The sequence below is a fragment of the Geospiza fortis genome, unplaced genomic scaffold (genome assembly GCF_000277835.1).
Source record: "Geospiza fortis unplaced genomic scaffold, GeoFor_1.0 scaffold486, whole genome shotgun sequence".
In the NCBI taxonomy this organism is placed as follows: domain Eukaryota; kingdom Metazoa; phylum Chordata; class Aves; order Passeriformes; family Thraupidae; genus Geospiza; species Geospiza fortis.
The window spans coordinates 2,239,912-2,263,162 of NW_005054417.1; the positions used below are offsets into that span (position 1 = coordinate 2,239,912).

A 23,251-nucleotide genomic window follows, 5' to 3' on the forward strand; every position below is an offset into this window, starting at 1 on the left:
TGTAAGAAATTACTAACTGCAATGTCTAGAAGCAGGTTTACTGTACTGGCACATGTGTGTCACTGTTTGCTTTGTTCCAGTATGAAGCTCAAAACAAATTGCTAGCCTTATTATATGCATCAATATACATGCATATTACTATTTAATAATAATTAAAATTACTTATCAAAGAGTGTAAAAATCACCTTGCCTGTACAATTGTTTTTCTGGCAGGTACTAAGTCTGGATGCATATGCTACATAAAACTACTTCAAGCAGATTTTCTGTCAACATGTTAGATTTACAGTACAGTATCCAAATGCTACATATCTGTTAGGCATTCAGTAGAATCTCCTTAGCCATATTTAAAAATAATAATTGCATTTCTATGAGACTAAAGTGAGAGTTCTTCCACAAAAACATGAAGTTTTAGTATAGGGAGTTTACCTAAATTCATCTTTAAATACTCTTAAAATCCAGATGTATTACTGAAAACTGATATTTTCTCCATAATTTACAATATCTTCTGTATATAAACACTTTTACCACTACTGACTATCATTTATAGATTATGTGTTTGCAAAAAAAAAACAAACAAAAAACAACAATTCAGTTTTGTTGATCTTCATGAAAAACGTATTATTAAAAAAAGTTTATTAACATGTTTACATCAAATTCTAAAACCCCTTTTTCCAGTTTGCAGTGCAAGCAATTTGAAAAGTAAAATAAAATCTCCCTATTCCCTCAGTCTGACTGAATTCTCAACTGCTAATGGTGTGCTGAGCAATTAACCTTCTCTCAGTGTGAGAACTGGAGTATCAAATGACATATGGTAGTAAGGGAAAAATGTCTCACTTTTGGGCTCCGGATCATAGTTTAACTTAAGCATTTTCCAGCTAATGGAGAAATACCCTAACTAAATAACCCATCCCAGAAGCTGAGATGTTAACCCAAGACTCTGACAATTGCTCTCAGCCAAAGCAAATTTGAGGTGTGATCTAACCCTTTGCATTTTTCTCACTTAATAACTAATCTCCAGGCCAGGGACATGATCAGGAAAAAAAAAAGGCAAATGAACAAATGAAAAACAAACAAACAACCTATCAAACAAGAACCAAAAAGTCAAAGCACCTAGAATTAATCTAACTATCTCATGACCATTTTTTGATTTTGATTAGTGGTAGTCAATATATAATTGTCTCATTTGGCTTTCAAATAAAAACCCTGCTTTACTTCTGAACTGTTATATTTTCATTATTCATACAAACCTGAAGCTTGGAGATTAGATCCAGAAAATATTTAAATACTGCACCCAACCTAGTTCACTGAGAACCTAGATTGAAGCTGTATTCATAAAAGTCTGCATTCAGCTTCCAACCTCCAGGGCTGAAAGCAGTAAGGCATTCAGCTTTCCTCATTAAATTTTACAGCTTTGTCATTTGGCAAAAGTAGAAATTCTGTGAAACACACTGGTGCTTGGCATAGTTGTAGATCCTGTCAGAATTCCCATTCCAGTTCTCCATGCATGCTTATCAATCCAATAGGTATGCTCTGAAGGGACCTAACAAGCCAAGATCCTTAAAAAGTGTGGCAGCTGCTAAAGAATATATGGCAGATACCCTTTTCTTCAGTGCAGCCAGCCATCAGCTGGAGAATTAGGGCTGAACATGAGTCACATTTAAGAATGTCAATATAATAGCATCTTCTGCCAGAGAGATTTAAGCTTGTGTCTCAATAAACAGCTATAACCTACAGGAATTAGACCTGAGGTCACTTGCAGTTGCTGCCTACTGATCCTGTTCTACTTGGCATGGTAGCAGTTAACAGAGGCATAGAGAGAGAAAGGGAGACAGGGAAAACATGAGCTGTTCTATAGATTAGGGATGAGAGCACACAGCAGCAGAGGAAGGGCTTCAGTAGTAATTCCTGTTTCACTGAGAACTTCAATGGTTTTCCATAAAATTCCATTTTGTGCATGTGCAAATATGAGTTGTCTTAATTAGGAATTAGAGCTGAGCATGAAAGCCTAAACAAATACCCTCTTCCCTAATCCCTAATGCATGAATAAGGAAATGGGCAGGTAGGAATTGAAGTAAACTATAATCTTACTCTGGGTGTGATACACTTCCTTTGAAGCACTTCTTTCTCCTGCTGAGTTTGAAATAAAGGAATAATGCCTACTCAACTTACAGCAGAAATAATTTTACCACATACAACTAAGAAAAGTTTAAGTTGTGAATCCAAAGGAGAAGAAGGTATATTTCTCTGGTTCACAGTCAAGTACATATCCTTCAGAGGTGAAAGTTTGGCATTTCTGGCTGAAGTGGGCTCTGCAATGTGCACTGGGTTGACATACAAGACAGCTTTCTTTGTGTGAATGAGGTGCCTAAAATTCCTGATTGAATGATCTGAATGTAATGTGTCAGATCTTAATGCATAAGGTATCTTTGCTGACCATTTCTGTGTAGAAAGCAGAAAACTGTACCTCCTTATCCTGCTATACTTTGAAAGAAAATATTCAATTCTCTTAGACTTTGCCTTTTTTCTAATAAAGCGCTGTTGCTTAACATCAAAACTACCATTATGATTCTGAAATTGAAATTAACCCTGAAATACTTTAAAAGGGCAAGATTTAATTTAGTATTCCCTAATGGCTTACAGGCTAAAAGATCTTGGCATTTCCACTATGTGAGGAGCCTAGCATATAACTCAGGAATTTCATAGGGAACACATTAAGAAGTAAATGGTGCAAGCCAGCACTACACCACTTGTAGCCATGATATGGCTCTCACCTCTGGAATTAAAGACCTAGCTAAAACATTCTGAGGAACAAAATCCTTCTAAATTTTAAAATTATGCATTAGCTCTTAAAACATTCAAGACTGTGTTCTTTGTCATTTTTTTGCCAAGGTGTCTAAGAAGAGTGCCAAATTAGAACAAATCCTTTTCAAGGGGAACCAATTCACCAAAACCATTGCAAAATCTGCAAAAGGTATAAATTTTTAGGTAATACCAATAGGAAATGGATTACAACCAACATCCAAGAGGTGAGAAGATACATGTCAACATTCTGAAATATCCTGAAAATAATATCTCAAGACGACAACACATTTTATCTGAGAATTTTACCTGGATACAAAAACTCATTAAAATGGAAATGTTTTAATGACTGACAGTCTTAATAAAGCAGATACCATAACTTTGAGAGAGTTATTTTATATATTCTTGCATTCTATGTTTTCAACTTATTTTTTATAAATTTTTATGTAATCTTGTATGTGCATATGGGAATAAAAATATTGTTTCTGAAAAAGAGTACTGCTACATATCTTCTGTTTGTTTGTTTACTTGTTTCAAATTTCACTCACTGAAAAAGTATGTATTTTAAAAATATCAATTCAAGGCGATGTAAGAGTTTATGATCCAGACATTTTTTCTTCTTTGGATTCTATCTGAGAAATATAAGGAAGAGTTTTCACACATATCAAAAAAGTAATATTCAATAAATTTTTGAAAGGATTTATGGTTTACTTTTTTAAAATTGAAATGAATTTTTTTTGGTCTAATTTCAATTCCAATTTCTGTAGTCTCCATTTTTTATACTGTTAAACTTTGTGTTCTTTCAGTGTTAGGATACAATTTTTTGAAAAATAAGACATGAAAACAAGAAGCAACTCTAGAGTATTTTTTTTTGTGACAGATAGAAGGCATTTTCATATAAGATTTTACAAAAGATAATCCAATATTTTGATCCTTGCTGTTCAATTGCTAAGGAAAACAACATAATGTTTACAGAACTGAAAGGCTACATTTCAAAACTCTTGTCCATCATGGAATTGAGCACTTTAGTATATATTACAAGACTCCCACTTAATTCAAAGAAAATAACCTCTTGCTCCCAACTTACCTTCCACGCTGCAGGCATGTTACAAGAACATCAGTTATTATCGATTTTTCACTAACCCTTACAAAATCTTAAGTTGTCTTCTTAAATGCTACCAGAAAGTACATGCAGCCTCCAAGTCATCTTAGATATAATCAAATGCTAGAAGAATTTAAGGACTGCATACAGCTCTCTAAACCATAGTACACATAAGTGCATCTGTTTTCTTGCAGCATATCATGATAAAACCTTACAAAAAAAGTGTACAAAAGATCATTTTAATCAGAACTGTAGTTCTTACCCTTCGAACACAAAACAATTCTGAAAAAAGTTCATCTCCTTAAAATGAATAAAGAAGTAACTGACACTTCTGACATTCTTTGCCACAGCTGACATCTCACAAGTCACAGAGAATCAAGATGAGAATTTTGCAAAGTGTTACCACTGTTTACAATCTGATTAGACAGCTTATGCATGGCTTTACTGCATGAGAAAAAAATATGGTTTTGCACGTGTATTAATATAAAAGGTAGATAATACTTACACTGCTTTCATTATTTTGCTTTATGGGAATTTAGAAAGGTAATTAGAAATCATAATAGCGTTTGTTAGACGCATAATTATGAGACTATTACCATAGATTTTTCTTTTAACAGCCTAAAAAGAGCAACAGGAAGAGAGAACAGCATGCCTACACCACTCTAAACATTCTGATTTAAGTGATTATTATTCAGTGTGTTTTCAATTTTAAAAAATCTCCAATTGCTGGTTTATATTTTTCACTTCTTTGAGGCAGATAATATAAAGATGACTGTCAGCATTCAATAGAAGGATCTAAGGTTTACTGAGAAGTTCATTACTTCCAGTCTTTTCTGTCAGACATTATTTGAAGTTTTGTTTTATTATCTTAAAAGCAGTAACAGCAGTAATCCTGTACTGTCTTCTTGTGTTATGGGTCATTGTTCTAGCATCCAGGAGGACATCGCAATCAAACTGCTTTTTGTCTTGAAGTTAACTGAGAATGAATGCACAGTCCTACCCTGACTCTCCTTCCTAATCACTTTCTGATTCCTATACCACTCCTTCAGGGATTTTAAATATGTGTGTGGAAAATCTGTTAAACCCTCTAGGCAGAAAAACAAATTCCATCAAAATGTTGGCTTAGGATCACAAAGAGATGAACAATTAAAGAGAAAATAACCTCAGAAAAAGTGAAATCATAAATCACAGTAGTTGGAGTACAAGCATTTCAAAGTTGAAGTGCACTTGTAATGATCAGATTTTTAGGTTGTTTAGTTATATTCCTATTCTTAAGCATGACTGTAGATCAAAGGTTGCACATGGGCATACAATACATATCTATATAGGCACAATATAGTAACATTAAAAATATTTTGCCACCGATTTTTCTGATCCAGTACAGTTTAAATCCATAGCAAGTATGATGCATAAGCACACTCCAGACTAAATTCACAGCTATTACCTGAACATATAACCAGTATATTCTCAGTTTTAGATTAAGCAATTATTTGGAGTTTTGGTGGGAATGGGACAAGCAATCATTTTAGGAAGTTATTTTCAGACCAAAACGTATTATAGACCAAAATACATGTCACTTGTATGAAACAGAAATTTCACTGCCCACTCAAATGAGGACAATAATATCAAGCAAAGTGAAGATTTTAATTCCACAGATAAAGCTTTGTTTTCACAATAGTATCTACAAAATGACCACCAGTAGAGGAGTTCCAGACAGCTTCATGAAGCATGAGGTGCTTTACCCTGTAAAAGAATGCTGGTTGTTTCAAGGACGTTAGTAGCTATTTGACAGAGAGGATCAAAGAAGTCTGATGGGACTGACCCTTCCTATAACAAAACAGCACTGAAACAATTTTCTGCAGGCTGAAAATTTCTTTCTCACTGAGTTTTAGAGTTATGAGATGAACTCAGATGACATACAGGATCTCACTGCAAGCCACTTCTCGTGCTTATTGTAGGTGTCTCCCTGTGGGACAATAAAATTCCAGCTTGCCTTAAATAAATTATCAACTGGTGTCAAAAAAAAAAAAAAATCAAACATATAAAACAAACAAACCAAAATAAAACACCCACCAAAGAACAATTCTGCCATTCTCAAATTCTAAAATTTATTTCCTAACAGAACAAAATGCACTCTGGTGGATGACAGAGACTTCCAGGAAAGAAACACTTGAGTTCGTTTAAAGTCTTCCGAAACTATTTTCCTTGTTTCCAGCCTGACAGCTACCCTTCTTCCTGTGGTTGATGGGGAGCTTCTATTAGTGCAGAAAGCTTTTTTCAAAGTGTTTTTGTTGGCTCTGCCAGCAGCCTTTCTGGCCATCACTGACCATGATGTTTTTCTGACTCACCTGTGGACCTAGGCTGGGGCAGAAGGGATTGCAAATTGCTCATCAGCCCCGAGGGCTCTCTCTCATGCAGGATTCCACAAGGTTTCATCCTGTCATCTCTCCTTTCAACATGTATATGAGGCCACTGAGGAGATAATGAAATAATTTGGGCTGTGGTGTCATCGACACACAGATGAAACACAGTCCTACTCTATTGTCAGACCAGGACTGTGCAGTCATATTGAGCTTCCAGTGCCTGGCTGAAATAGGGGGGTGATGGCAATTTAATCCCAGGGAGACAGGTGTTGTGTTGGACAGGCAAAGGCAAGCACTCAGAAGGTATCTTCTATCCTCATTTTTCAGTTCAACCTCTTCAGGAAAAGGCTGACAGTGTCACATTTTTTTGGGTCTGGGTCTGTGTTTTCAAACTCAGAGTGGCAAAAAATGCTATTTGTCATTAGCATTTCAGTCAGAGGCAATCATTTCCACTGATGTAAACCTTGTGACACCAGCCCAGATCTTCTTCCAGAACATGGTACTGCTGTCTCGTGTCTCTGGACATGGCTACACAAGACCGGCAGGTGATTAACAAGGACTGAGATCAATTAATAGTACCTCAGCCATGTAGCTGCCACTGAGAAAATAAATAACAGAATATATGGCATTGCCTTACTGGTTTAGAACAATAACCATTGCAATGTTATTGCATGTGTATTTTGCAATCACATCTGTGCAGATATTTTTCTGCCTTTCAACAGAGGTGATCCTGGTTGCACTGAGTCAATCCCTGGAGATCTGACATTCTCAGCCACAGGATGTGAAGAGTCACCTGTTTGAATCATCTTTGATCCTACATCTACATTCATTATTTTTGTCAAAGGCATGTCAGGTTTGTTGGTCACCAAGCATGGTGAAAGGAAGTGATGATGATACGTAATTAATACTGTGTAGTACCAATCTGTCTGGATTAAAATGCTTTGTATAACATGATCTGAAAATAAATAGTTAATTTTACAGTTATTTTAGAAAATAAATATAAGCTTTCTTACCTGAAATCTAAATAGCTTATTTTTTTCAAAGTTTGCTCAGATTAAGTCCTCTGTACTTTATTCACTGTAAAAATATATACTAGTTTTATAGTTCAGTGTGACAGTATGAACCCAATGAGAAATCTGGCATGGCCTCAAATCATATTGAACAGAGAGTGACTGTTAGTATCAGCTTAATGCCAAGGTTTTCTACTGTTTTGGAAACTGTTACAGCCATGTTGCAGTACATAATATCAAAAGTTTAGCTCCCATTTCTCTGCAATTTTATGTTAAGGATATTTTCTCAATCTAAAAGGTGGTAGGAAATGCTTAATGTTATTTTGCTGACCTATACAAAAGTCAAAGTAAATAAATCAGCTGAACTAAACTGTATTTGCTACTACATTTAATTATAGCATAGTTCATCAATTAAAAATCAGAAGTTTAATGTTTTATATTAAAATATTATACACTACAGTAATATTTAGAGAAAGACAATGAAAAATTATTAGAAAGACATGAAAGCTTTATGATCTGACATTTTTTTCTACTGGAATGAAAAAATATTTTTATCAGAGGAGAAAGTAATCATAAAATGTGCTTCTTCTTTCTACTGATAAGTGAAAGTGAACCTCATTTGCTATAAAGAAAACAACATTTAGATGTTTCCAATTTTTTTGATCCAACTTCAAATTCTTGTCAAATTTTAAATATTCCATAACTGAGACCTGTAACTTAAGATCTGATTTTTGACTGAATGAATATGAAACTATAGTGAACTTCCTGAACTTGTGTACTTAAGTATTTACCAACTTTACATACACTCCTGTATTTTCAGTTGTTTTTTGAAAGACACAAATTAAGACATTAAAAATACCTCAGAAAAAAAGGTCCATTACCAAACAGTTGCTGGTTGAGCTGCAATCAAAAATCAAAGTAGAATTCTTGGTTTTAGTATTTTATTGTTTGTAAAATACTTTAAAATGCCACAGTTGGTAACTTGTTTTTTTCCATTTTTTTTTCTTCTTCTTTTTTTTCTTCTGTTAAGATGTTTGGAGATGTAGATTGGACTTTGGTTTTGGGGAGGTTTGTTTTGATTTGTTGGGTTTTATAATAATTCCTCCCCTTAGAAAATATTCTCTAATATATACATACATGGTTGCCAAGAGGGTATTTAATTAAAATTAATACCTGAAATTCACATAATCTCTACACCTACACGCACACAAATCAACCATACACGTTTGTACATACTCATACAGTGCTCAGGGGACTACAGGATGATAGAAGTTCCTAATTTTCCAACGGCATAGCTGCAGAATGCAGTGTGCTTATGTTGGAAAAATATTTTCTTCCATGACCTGTCCCAGCTTCTGCTTTTTGCAGCCAAAAGTACAATTTCTGAGGTTGCTCCATTAAAAAACGTGACACAAAAATACAGAACTACATCACTGACTGTAGTTCATATAAAAGCTACTTGGGATATAAATCCCAAAGCTTTTACTTCAATTTACCACGAATGTCCACATCCTTTTGTTTCTTGTAGCCTGAGGAACAAGCTTTTCAACTTTAAAATCTTTTGAACGTGTCTCTCCCCAGAAAAAATCACTATGCTGAGATTTACTTTGGCATTGTTCCAAAACTATTAAAAATTACTGTCCCAAATTCAAAGGCTTTTGATATTAAACTATTGGGAATATTTTTGAACTCCAGCAAAACTGACATAACTGCATTTTTTTGAGAAAGTAAAGAAAAGTACTTTAGTGACAACTAATTTAGTAAAATTTGGGAAAATAACCCAAACCACTACACCATAAAATATTACGGTAAAATAAGAAGAATCCTAAACGCTTTTCAGTTTTTAATATAAAACAATTGAAATTCAATTTTGCACTGTTGGTGAGATAACAATTTAAACAAAGATTAAAATACTGACTTTCTACACATCCTCCTGACAAAGAAGCATTCAAATATTTCAGTAATTATTAAATTATTTCTGTAAGTCCTTAACACATAGGAAAAGCTATATTTTTGCACTTGGCTGACAGGAACTCTAAAAAGCAGGATTGTAAGACATAATGAATGAAACTTATCCTAGTACAAATAGATCGTAAAGGGACTTTGGAAAATAAACTCCTGTTAGCATTTACACTGACTCCATGTAAACAAAATGAGAAAAGTTAAATCATATTTGAGTGAAGCAAAATCAGGATGATGTGTAACTGTATATGGTCACAGTGCAGCAGCTGTTTCAACCTATCAACTCTTGGCCACTCCTTGCCTCCTGAGAAGGGTGTGGGACCGCTACATCAATAAAATCAGGTTTGCAGATAACTTCTCCAGTCAATGTCACCCTCTCCAAAGAAGCCCTCACAAGAACAGGCACAAGGACAACAATTTACAACGGTGACAATAAGCAATGGTCTATATATCCATGGCACTGCCTTCATCAATACTGTGAATTTCATTCTAATATTTTCAGCACTGCACATGTAGTTTCTATCACACAGTTGACTCTTACAGTAGTACCTAATCACTGTGTAAGAGTGGTATGAAAATGGAAATAATCTCAGAGGATACTTAAAAAAAACCCTGAACACGCAAAATCAAAGGAAAGGTCAATAAATTCTCAAACTGAGAATCATCATTACATTGTGCTAAATATTAATGGTTTTCAAGGTCAGTGTTTTCCCTGGCATTTCCGATAATCATATGAGTTATACAAAACTAAATGTGTGAAATGGACATAAACCCAAAATGCATTGATGCACATCAATCAAAAAAAAAAGAGGAAAGACATCATAATTGTTTTAAATGGCTTCTGTTTCTAACCTTGCTTACTCACTGCCCTCTGAGTGCCTGTTAAAATAAGGGAGCAGGTCATTCAGCAGCAAAAGCAATTATAAAATGCAAATGACTGAGCATTTATTGTCAAGATTGGCTAGATAAAAAAGGTCTGATAATAACATGTTTCCAAGTAGATGACATAATTAGATGTTTGTATCATAAACAATGGGAAATAATACAAGCCTTTAGCATTTTCAGAAAGGCTGCAATTAAAAAAATAGGTAAGCATTGCGACACAAATTTTATTAAAAAGTGACAATTAAATTTCCCTCTCAGAAATTAGAAGGCACCATCTTGTGGTTGCTCTGCAAGAATGCAGTCAGGTCAGCCTCTGACCCACCATCTCCTCCTACCCTTTCCCACAGCACTAACTGGAATATCAACATTCTGCCATAGAAAAGAATATGTGCTCTGCCATTCCCAGCACTTTCTCTGACCGAAACAGTGAGATTGTGTATTAGGCAAGACTAGAAGAGTCATCCAGTCCAAAACACACTCCAGGTTATGGCATTATTAAAACATGTGTGTGAGGTAGAAAATTCAGAATTACTAGCAATCATAGCAAAATCACATTTAATTTCTACTAAGATCAAATTGTACCATAACCTAAAGATGCTGCAGCTCATCAAAGCTGCATGAATTTTTGAGCCATTTAGGATCAGAAAATCTTGTTCCTGCTATCCTTACATTATAAAAACATGTTTTGAACATTTTGCAGAAAGTGTTTTAAATTATTGTATTCAATTCATTTCAAACAAGAGGCACCCAGATAAATTTGTGCCATCTCCAAAGACATAGTTAGTCTCATATACAGGTCACAGCTCAGCATTCAGAATTTCTTGTTCTGTGGAATCTGCAGTTGCATGTAAAACAGTTCTGTATGTAACGTGTATATTCCTAGCTACTGATCTCTACTTTGGGGACAGTTCTGCCAAGAGCTCAGTCATTGTGTCTTCTGAAATGAATTATCCAGACTGATCTTTCTCAACTCAATTGTGCAGCTGAGCAGTGAATTATTTAACATGGAAAGTTCAATAGCTTTTGTCTTCCCTGTAAATGTATGGAAAATATAAACAACCATTAATGTATTTATTGTTTTTATTGCTTTTATAATGAATTATAAATAAATAACTATTTCAGAGAGGTTAATTTAATTGATGTTTATGTTATTATTTGATTGCGTAAATCCAGATATACTTTGTTGGCTGTATACTTACTGTTTCAGTACATGTTGAGACTGAATCTAGTACTTTTTACTATAGGAAGTGTATGACCTCATCTCTTAACAAATAGTTAAGGTGTGTGTCTCGATTCACATTATTTGAAGTACTTAACAATTCAAAATTAATAAAATTTGCATCTGCTATTTTTACACAAGCATACCTAGTTCCATCTTGCTGAAGGCTCAATGAGTTTTGAATGGCTAGAAATGACAGCAGAATTCAATCCATATATAGCTGTTTTCACATTCATAATGACTGGTTTTTCTAGAAAATAGTAATTTAGGATACTTATTTTTCAACCAAGCTAGCTTTAGAAAGCGCCAGTGACTGGCAGTCTAACTGTGATAACATCCAGGCTTATCTTTGCTTTTAATAGGTGTCAATAAGAGAGGAATTTCCCTCTGTCTGGAAAGTGTTATGGTGGCATAAAATCATCTGTTTCACAGAAAATCTCAGGAGTGTCATACATTTCTTTCTGACTTTTAAACCCATCAGGGGCATGGATGTTTTGAGCCATCTTTTCTTACAAGATGCAACATTTTTTATTTTAGTGTATAACACCATTTTATCTGCTGTTTTTCTGAGCTTGATTCCTTTCAAGATTTCAGTCCTCCAAACAGGTTCACACCAGACAAAATCTTGTTTATGTGCAAGCTCTAAGAGCAGGGTGACATAAAAAATTCTAAAACCCCATATCTATATTATACAATTTCAATCTGTATTGCCTCCCTGCTGGAAGTACAAATGAATATTTGGTACACATTAAAAAGCAAACACTCATGCCTACTTATATCGCAGGATACTCCATATACTCAGCAGCTGAAGTTATCTGATTCATTTTGTTTCCTTGGCTCTTAATATGACCTTTGATCTTCCCAAATACTGACAAACACTATGCCAGAATGATACTCTGATTCCTAAGGGATGAAACCACAAATGTTACCAAACTGTTACAGGTGCCTCCTCTATCCCCACAGGATATCCAAGGCAGCACTATTTGCATTGTTTACTCATCTCAGCAGAGACTTGTAGAGACTGGGGAGAAATGACAGGATTTCTCATCTCGCCCTAGGCTGCTGTTGCTCCCTCTCCTAGGCAAAGGGGATCTGCTATACCTGGAGGCGTTGAAAGATGTTTTCTGAAAGTCTTTGGGTGCTGCAAGAAGAGTGGGTGAGGGGATGCTGGGGTAGGCCATGTGTAGGGATGCAAGCATCATCTTCCTCTTAAGTTCATTCCATAAATAAAACTGCAGTGAAATTTCAATGGTCTGTTGATATCAGGGTATCTGGGAGCAGCAGGGAGGAGATGGAAGGTGACTGATTGGAGGCAAGGAGGAGAGAAAGGAGAGAAGCCTGACTCAACTCAACTCAGCTGCTTCAGATTTATTCCTCACTTTTAAAAGTATCTAAATACTTGATTATTAAACATTTCTGGTACAAATGCTTTTGAAAGGTCATATTCCTCCAGTCATTGCTATTTCTATCCAACACTAATGAGAAAAGAAGTGAGAAAAAAACAAACACAAAAGAAAAAGTTTAAAAAAATCAAATCAAATAAGCATAAACAAACCCTTTCCCCTCCCCCCCCCAAAAAAATTAAAGAACTTAAAAAAAACAAGTCCTTAATTAGAAAGTTTCTGTTTGCTTCCCCTCATGCTCAACTTCCAACATGCTGATATTGTCACATATGTATTTACACCCTGTAAAATACTGAACTCACGTAACAAAATTATTACCAAAGCAGTCTTATTTTTCTAATTGAGTGTGTGCTAAAAGTCCAGAAAAGCTAAACCAAATTTTACTGATATTCATATAAGATCCAAATCCATTTCAGGAATGGATAAAAAGTATTGATATTTACATGGGTTTCTTAAGTAACCAGTATTATTTTTCCTTACAAATTCATTTCAGAAACATAACATTCCAATAGTATGTTAACAGAAGGAATTAGCCTGCAGTATTGTAAAGAGGGCCTAAAGGGTCCTTCAACAATAAATGAATGTACCCATGTTCAAACAGTGTTTAGGACCTTGAAACCTCACACTGCCTTAGTGTGTGTTAGAAAAAAAATCTTAACAATATATTTATAACAGGAAACGTGAGTACCAAAAAGTTGCCTCAAAAGAAGCAAAAACAAATAGTAAATTTTCTGAGTAATGACTCAAATTACAAAAGCTCACTAGCATCATCTGGAAAAATACCAATATAAATATATCTTTTGGATTTACTACTGATTGTATTAAATTACATTTCTAAACATAAATTTAAAAATTGTCATAGGTCACAATCTCCTCAAAAGTAAAAATCAAAAAGACCTAGCAAAATCCAACAGTTTCTCTCAATGTTTAAAATTCAGATTTTGCCATAGCAATAAAATAAATTATTCTATTTTAGGTTTAGACATGGGCACATACATATAGAAAGATTTATTTAATTATTATGCAAAAAATTATAATTTCCGCTACAAATTTTTAATATATTATTAGTCTTAGCACATTTACAGTATTCTGGTTGTATAAATTGCAAGTACACAACAAGTTAACAATAGGATTTTCAATATTGGGTCAGTTTGAAATTACAGGACATCATATCAGTAGTAAACCCACCAAAAAAAGAATCGTGTTGATGTATTCTTTTCCAGATGTTACCAGGACAACTTTGCAAGTATAAACTCCTATAAAGAACATTTCTATAGAGACATTTTTAGACTTTGACTTTGAGCTACAGAGAGTTTGTCTTTTGAAAATCAGAATTATCTGTAGGAGATTAATTTGTTTCCCATTACAGTTTCAGATTTCTTCTTCATCCATAAAATTAACTGCAGTGAACTTCCAGGAGTAAAAAGCTGTCTTTTTTCAGGCTTGAATAAGAGGAGAAATAGTCACTTGTCCTGAAATCTGGCTACAATTAAACACATTGAAGAAAAATTAAAAGCTGTAAGTGTAAAACTTCGGAGATTTTGCTGTCATCCTTTGTTATACAAATACTTTACTATAAGAATAAACAATAAGTATGCATCACCTACATTTCACTAAACATCACAAAACGTTTAAAGTATTATTTAAATAGACCATAATATAAAATAAACAGGTAATGACAATATTTACCTTTTCCAACTGGGCATTTTTTTTTGATTTATACAAAAACTCCCCAACTGCCACAAAGACAGAAAGCACCAATCCTGCTGCCAGCACGATGAAGATTCCGCCAATATTTTGAACTCCCAAAGCACTGGCCTCTTTACTTTCCTCTTCTGGGCAACCATTGCCTCTCCACCATTTCTCTTTCATCATGTGGAGCTTGCCTTCTTCCTGCAGCTGAAGAATTGCTATAGTGATCTTGTCTCTATATGGAGAACCTGAAGAGAACACAAGGAAGAAATATCACATGGAATATATTACATGAAATGTTAGTTATTCCAAATAAGAATAAATAATAACTCATGAAAACTATATCTTTAACAGCCATAATATTAGTCAAAAAGCCATTTGCTTCTCAACACAATCACACTGGTCACATAAATAAAAACCTCCTTGCTCACACAAATATAGATCCAGAAAACTTGATCCAGCTGGTGTTTTCAGTAAGCCATGCCACTTGATGCAGCAATTCCTATCACATTTAGTCCCATGGTCTGAAACTTCTTCAAGCCCAAATATTATATTCAGTCAAAGAGTATTCTTCTTTCAATTTTTTCAACTTTTTCCCAATAAGTTTTTGAATGGGCTTCATTAGATTTAGTTTAATATATGTAAATCTATAGGCTGTTGCTTCATAGCTCGGTATCATAAAGCTAATAAAAGTTCTGATATTTAATGAATACTTCATCCTGTCATTTTATTTAATGAGGGAGAAACAATTTATGCTTCAGGACCAACCCACAAAAGTCTTCATTTGATAGATTTTCAGGCACTTAAAACACCTTTCAGCATGCACTTACTTATTAACAGTACCAGGTAGCAAGAATTCAGAAGGAGAATATTCAGTATGTTTGGATATCAGGGATGTATATTCTCATATTTTGATGTATTTCTTTCTCATAATTCATTATTTTAAAATTACATGATAATTTTGTATCTTTTGAACATTTCAATATTTCAAGGGGTAGTTCAAAGGCTGGTGTCATATCTTTGTATGCAATCTCTTCTTCTTTACATTGTGCATAAGGGCTTCTCAATGGGTATTTTAAAATGTACATTGATAATTGAATAATGGCAATGAAGAAGGCTTTTATTTTCTGCATGTTAGAGAGTAAATCATGTCAGTTAGAAGTACTTTCTCTGTTAAGACTTGTGCAATGTTTAAGTAGAGAACAAAGCCATCATTTTTCTTGTCCTTTGAAAACAGGAACAAAAGACTCTTCATTAAAGTAGTTAAGAAATCTCAGGAAAGGAAGAAAAAACGTAGATGAAAAGGCATGGTATCTCCTCTTTCTGTTCATATCAATGCAACTTATAATGCATCCCTCCTCTTTTTCTCTCTATCATAATAATGCTACTTACTGGCTATAGACTTTAGGTTTCCTTTCAGCTGAGTAATAAAATACATTTTCATTAACTTTCTACCTTTGAAAAAAATCCTCTGTATCTGCTAGCAAGATGCTGCCTGTTTAACTATTCAATGCACTGTGATCAGCTGTGAGGAACTGAAGAAATGCATGGATAAGATGTTTTATAGTCTTAAAACTGCTGGGAAATATGTATACTTTTTTAAAAATTTCTTTTAACTTATTCTATATTTCTTCAAATTTTTTTACATATCTAGAACTTGTCCTGAGAAGAAAGCTTATAACAAAGAGCTGCTGTGCCAGTATAGAACATAGAAAGAACTGCTAATTACAAAATGCAAAAGCACCTTTTCCTTTATTCAAGAATAAAAGGTGTGAAGAGCCAACGTATTTAAATTGCAAGGACTTGTGCATTTATCATCTATGCTTAGAAAAGGATGATGTTTTGTGCTAGGAGGTAAACTGTGTTTGCACTGGACTATACAGGAAGCATAAAGAAAGGAAAACAAACTCTCTTCTACTCTCTTGTGCATTCAGGAGCCCAAGTCACATCATTTCAGACCATCCTGATTATGCTGGAGTTCTACAAACCCTACTCTTGACATGTTGCTTCAGTCAGATGGAAGAAGGAAGTGATTAGTCCACAAGAGCCTGGGGAAGTGTAAGTGCATTCTGTAATCTTTTGGGGATATTTTCAACATTACACTGCATATAAATATTTAACAACAACAACGTAAATAACATTAGATTCAGAGAAATAGTCTTGGACTCAGTTTAAGCTGTCTTCTGATCTGACAGGATGCTTTCTAATTAAACTGATTTGCATTTTGTTTCCACACTCTCTGTTGGTCTAAATATAGTGAGTACCATCTATTCTTCATGTATTATTTATATTTTCTGGGGATCAGATTTTTACACTCACAATTCTAGTCTATTTGAAGAAGTTAAAAAATTAATTAACTGAGGAATTCATAGACAGAAACAATAAAGCATGGGCTAATACAGTCTACCATTAGTTAAGTTTATGAAGGTTGCATTAGAAACACACAGATAATAGTGATCCAGTACAATAGTAATTGTAATACTATTTGTGGTTTGCAAAATTTTACACAAATAATTCTGGAATGGATTACAGGGCCTTTCTACTGCAATGTTTATATTTGTTATACCTTATTATCCTGTCTAAGAAGAGATCCTGTCACAAGTAAGGATCGATGTGGGATGACAAGCATTATATATTGCTGATGTGAAATCAAGCATTTAAAAATTTATACCCATGAAAAAGCTAGCATTGAATGCTGTAGTTCTATTCTAATTCTGAAGGATGTAAAATGTTCTAAATTCATAGGTTTTCATTTTGCAGGAAATATTGAGTACACCTAATAATCTGATACTTTGAGAAAAGGAATTTTTAGTTCTGTTTACACTTACTCAAGCAGCCCTTAAGAGAACAAAGGAAGCATATGAACAATATTTCCTCTGACTAAATTTTCTCCCGGCTTTTTTTCTCTTACAAACAGGGCTGTAAATCCCAGCAATGGAAAATCCACCCAAAAGCACAAAAGGGGCTAAAGTGGCTAAAAGTATCACAGACTGATCTGTGGATGACATTGGTAGCATAAAAAAGAAAGAAGCAATAAATAGAGAATGTGGTCAAGGCACCCAGATTACACTCTGGGTATAATAGCTGCTTTTCCTGCAGAAATGAAAAATGTTAGCAGAAGTAAAAGTAAATGCAAAAGATTTCTGACATTTTCAGGTAATTTTCTCTATCACTTTCATCACATGACTGAAAGATGACTCAAGCCCTACCATGAGGTGTTGCAAGAAGCAAATGTCCTGCTTTTTACATTTTTAAATGTAAAGTGTTTAATGTAATTTTATTTAAATCCTCATTAAAGAGAATTTAGTGTTCAAAACAAAAACAAAAAAGCCATAAAAGCAAAATAGAAACTCTAATACTCACAGTCAATATATATGAATGAATTTTCAAAATACCTACAGCATGAATATGAATGAAGTAATAAAGCATAAGGAAAAAAAAGGAAAGAAAAATAAAAGAAAGAGGAGGAAATAGGAACATGAGGAAATAAAAACTTCCCATCTCAACCTTCAATACAAAGACAAAGCAGTTGAAAATCTTACAAGTCTCTGCATGGGGGGAAGACAGGGAGGGAAGAGAGAGTGATTTTTAAAATGCTCTTCCAAAATGAAAAAGTGAGTGCATAATCTTCCACTGAGTGAAGAGAAAGGCAAAAGACCAGTATGAAAATATCTGACTTTTTCTCTCCTCTTTTTTGTTGGTTTCTACCTCTTTTATTTCCCTATCAATTGATTATTTATTACTATGAAAAACTAGGACTGAAAGATCTACAGAATATAATCTATAAATTATCTACTGATCCTTCTCTAGTTCCTGTTTGCAGGAATGAGAATTTCTGATGGAATAATTTCAAGCCCTTCTGTTATAGATTATAGGGGTGTTTCTTCCTTCCTGCACAAGTTCAATTACCTCAAGAAGGGAAGCAATAATTTCTAATTGCAGTTACCTGCTTACAGAAGTTTAAACTAAAAATAAAAATTTTCATAAAACACCTTTTTCTAAAGCATCTCTAAAAAACTAACAGTCTCCCAGAGTTACTGGAGAAGCTATACATAGACATGTTTTCTGCCCTGAAGTCTCAATATGTAAAGATTTATACACATAATGATATGTTTAAACATAAATTATGAACACATAAGATTTTTATATTGAGGCTTCACTGCATACAGATTAGTATTTTGAAATTCTGCTGATCTAACTGGTTTTGAAAAAGCTTCCTACTAGATTTTAACTTAGTAAAATCTCCTGCCTGGTTACTCTTAGTCTGTTTTACTCATTCTATCATATGAAAGCAGTTGGAGCATATTGGGAATTGTAGAACTGATTCTGACTTTAAGTAAATCAAAAGGAAGAGCAGAATTCTGCTAACTCCTTCGATGAGAAAATTTTGAGCCAGGAAATTTTTTGTTCCATTGAGCCAGGGGGACTTTACCAAAAGGAATGACTGTGAATTGCCTAGTGCTTTTAAATATGCCACAGGACATACCTACATGTTACTTTTGATTTTCTAGATAGGAAAAATACATTCTGAATACACAGCGATAGCATCTTTTATTTCTGTTTTTTCTTTTGTTATTAATAATCCCAAGACAGTTCTATTTATCTTGCAACATTATTTCTATTCTGTGTATTTGGCCTGAGCAAAAGACAAAGGTTGTTAGGAATACACCATCATATTCAGAACCTAGGTATAAAATTAAGATAATTTAGAACTTCTTTCAGTAGAATGGGAGAGTTATGTCTTATTAGTTTTGAGTTTGTTTTTCAGCATGAACACATTCCTGTTGTGATTATGCCACCTTGATCTATCTATCTATCTATCCTAAAGATAGTCTGTAAATACAATACACTGCAGTCACAATCTCACTCCAGTTAAGCATGCCTGAAATTTCCATAAGAATGCTGATTAACACCATTTATACTACTGGGAATGGGTGAATCATTTAAGTTTATCTTAACAACATCTCTCTTATCCAATCACTTAGCCCAACCAAGAACCGCAGTCTAAATGTTGTGCCACCAAACTGCTCGCGTGCTTAGTCATATCATACTTGAAAGTTTTGGGGTTTGTATTGTTCTGTTATCCCTGCTCATCTGTTACTATGGTAAAGGTTTCCTTTTACTTTTACAAGACAAAATTCAGCCCAGTCCTTTGGAACAGACAATCCTTCCTAGGAGACAGATGGTCACACATTATGTGGAGTTCAGTTTCTCACAAGTGTCATGCATACTGCAGTCATATGCAGGACAGAAACAACATGGAAAGTTTATACCTAACTGTGGAGTAGATGTTCAGATTATGAAGAACCATGGAAAACTATTTCCTACAGCCTCATATATCACAGAGACTGAAAAACCTTCCAGGAATCTAGAGTATAGTCAGCACTCAGTAATAAAGACTGACAGTCACAGTTATTACATGCTGTAGGAAAGTATCAGCTGCTGGCTACAGGAGAACTTTTTTCACCACAGAAATGTTTTTGTTTTAAAAGTTACAGCCACCTCAGCTCCCTAACCCTCTTTACCTTCTCTAGGCAGGATGGGGAGGAAGCAACAGAAAGAAGGGTCAATGAAGCTTGGTTCATTCTTTCTATCTGTGGGTTCTAAAAACTCCAAGAAATATATGAACAAAGAAAAGGAATACTATCAGTTCCCACTACCTGGCTCCATTTTCAAAATCAACTTTTTGATGAAAAAAAATCACTGTTTGTAGATTCTTATTTTTAACCCAGACACTTTCTGTTACATTAGGATTATAATATTTTAACACTAGATATGGAGCAAACAGAAAATATTCATTAAGTTGTAGTTACTATAATGGAAAATCCTCAGTAGATGTTTACTGTCTAACTAGATTTTAGCAGTCTAAACTACCCTGTATATAAATTAAAACTGCAAACACTCAAAACAAAATCCAAACCAAACCTGCTCACTATACCTTTACATATATATATATATACATATTCATCTTTGAGCTATGTGTATGGCTTGGAAAAGACAAGTTTCTGGTAATTCGGGGAACACTTAAAATCAGTATTTTATGCTAAATGTAATCGAAACACTTTCTCAGGTGGTGTGTTCTCTAATTGTTTTCACTTCTTCCCACTCCTAATCAATTCCCAGGTGAGGCTAATTTCTGTCATTTCTTTATGGAACCATTATTTGAAAGTTCATGTAGGTATATAAAGCTGAAATGTAACCAAGATGGATGATGTAGCTGAGATTTATTACATATTAATTTCCCAGACATAAACATACAAAATATATCAAAGTTAGATGAATATCTGAAAGTTGGAAGTACAATAGCCATTAAGTAATTCTCATGTTCATATGTACTTATTATTTTAGGACAGGGAAAAGAACATACTTAAAAATATTAATTTGCAACTAGATTAAAACATGTCTATGCTTCACAGTGAGTATATTATAAAACAAAACAAAAAAGGATAATGGTTGTCTATAATGAATAATTCAAATAAGACATGACAATAACAGGTTGAATACTAAATACACAGTTTCTTTTTGTAGTATCAAGATAACCTGAACAAAATGAAGATATTTATGGATTGTTTTTACTGTTTTAAATGCTCAGATCATTGTTAAATTATTTTATTAGCCTTCCAGCTATATCTCTTTTTTTTTCTGATACAGGTAAAGTTTTTATCAACCACTCCTCAAACTATCATTATAAACTGCTGTAGAGCACATCTCTTAGATTAAATAAATGAGTGATAGTAACATTTTTCGTAGACTCTTCATGCATTTTAACATCACAGAAAATTTGAAAAGATCATTATCATAATACACAATTATCTTTGTTGAAACCTCTAGTGAGAAAATCAATGATATTTTTTGCCACAGATAATAGTATTTGATATTTGTACAGTGCTTTCTTTTTTCAATTCACCTTGCAAATCTGTGACACTCACATATAAACAGTTTGCAAATATAGCCTCCTTTGAAAGAGATATTTGTCTAACACTACCCAACAGTAAACAGATGAATTAATAAGGCCTAAAGAAATTCTACAATTGTTTCTGGTATATGTAAAGATTTTGGTCAGGCAGATAAGATTATGCTGAAAGACAAGTGTAAGGTCATAACAAATCTGTCCCACCTGAAAACTCATTTCACACTCTTGCAGAACACCCCAATCCTTTGGTGAGCTGTAAGGGAAATTCTCTAAACAATTAATATCTCACTATTAACTGTTTCATCATGGGTATGAACTGAGATGTGAAGTGGCCTTGAGTTCATCTAACTACAAACTGTGGAAATACCATATGCTGGGATGTTATCCACCAGTTTTTTCTAATTAAGGACAATGTATCAGGCCAAAGAAATTTTAAATTTGTAGATGAGTCTTTGTCAATCCAATCTGTAGACTCATGGAATCATAGAATCATTAATTTTGGAAAAGACCTCCAAGATCATCAAGTCCAATTTTTTACCAAAAACCACCTTGTCAACTAAACCATGGCAAAAAGTGCAACATCCAGTTGTTCTGTGAACACTTTCAGGGATGGTGATTCCACAACTTCCCTGGACACCCCATTCCAGTACTTGCTACCACTTCCAGAAGAGAAATTCTTCCTCATGTCCAGCCTGAGCCTCTCTTGGAGCAGCTTGAAGCCATTTCCCCTTGTCCTGTTGCTAGCGGCCTGGGAGAAAAGGCCAACCTTCTTGAAGGTCTCCCCTAAGCCTCATTTTCTACAGGCTAAACAGCCCCACCTCCCTCAGCTGCTTCTCAGATGACTTAGTCCTAGACCATTACACAACAGAATACCATACATTATGTCCTAGGCACAATAACATCAACATGAAGTTTTAATAATGTCTTTGCTTTGGTTGTATCTGTTTGGTAAGTTCCTACTAGAAGCCCCTTCTCCAGTGCAGAGTTGGCTCACAAACAGGATGTTAAGTGTTTTGGCAATTCCTTGTTGATATAAAGCTCAGTCTCAGCATGCCTCCCAGACAGTGCTTCAATATGCTCATAATCCTGAGGCAACTATAAAAAACAGTTCTTTCATCAAATATGTTGGTTACACAGTCTTACATTTCTGAAATAATAAATTAACTGCTCAGGCAGTTGAAATTCTCAAATTAGTTTCAATACATGGCTTGACCTGCATAAAAATAAATAATTTGCACTTTTTTTTTCATTATGTTCAACTAATAAAGACAAATGTATTAATTTGTTTTAGTTATAGGAGAACTGAAGCTCAGCACATTTATGCATGTATAAGTGATGAATATTACAGTTCATATTGTATGAAGGATTACAGACTAAGTGCAGGCAAGCATAGGAAAAAGGTATTCTGTCTTGGTACATGGTTTCCTATTTATTTCTACAGAGACAGATTTGTTTATATGCCTCATCTCCAAGGACCAGTAAAAATTTCTCATGTTATGTAATATATATGGTCTGCTGGTAACAAGTAGCTTCAAAAGATCTAGGGTGTCTTAACCATAAAAACAAATTATTGCTTAGAATTATGATTATGATTATGATTATGATTATGATTATGATTATGATTATGATTATTATTATTATTATTATTATTATTATTATTACTGCTGCTTTAGATCTTGAAAAGTGTAGGCAGTGGGAAGATGTTTGCGTGTCCCGTATTCATATGCAAAGTGATTTTTTTTTTTTAACTAAGGGTATATGTATACATATACATAAGAAAATATGCACAGTTTTTAAGTAGAGTTCTGGACTGTGAAATGGAAACTTTTCTCCAGGATCAGTGCTTTACAACATCTAACAAAAGTGGCTCAGATATCCTGTGTCCCGCACAGTATCAGCAGGA

The 23,251-nt window shown here is 34.2% G+C and overlaps 1 protein-coding gene across 3 annotated transcripts in view; it reads right to left on the bottom strand.

Annotated features, from left to right (window-relative positions):
• Positions 1-23,251, bottom strand: part of GRIK2 (glutamate ionotropic receptor kainate type subunit 2) — a 239,320-nt gene that overhangs the window by 4,936 nt on the left and 211,133 nt on the right. For 2 of the 3 annotated variants that reach the window (XM_031061578.1, XM_014309296.2), the window contains exon 14: positions 14,433-14,683. In XM_031061578.1, the coding sequence (XP_030917438.1) occupies positions 14,433-14,683 (251 nt within the window). Of the gene's footprint in view, positions 1-11,846; positions 14,227-14,432; positions 14,684-23,251 lie in introns of those variants that run through there. The other variant, XM_031061577.1, reaches the window with a different exon arrangement.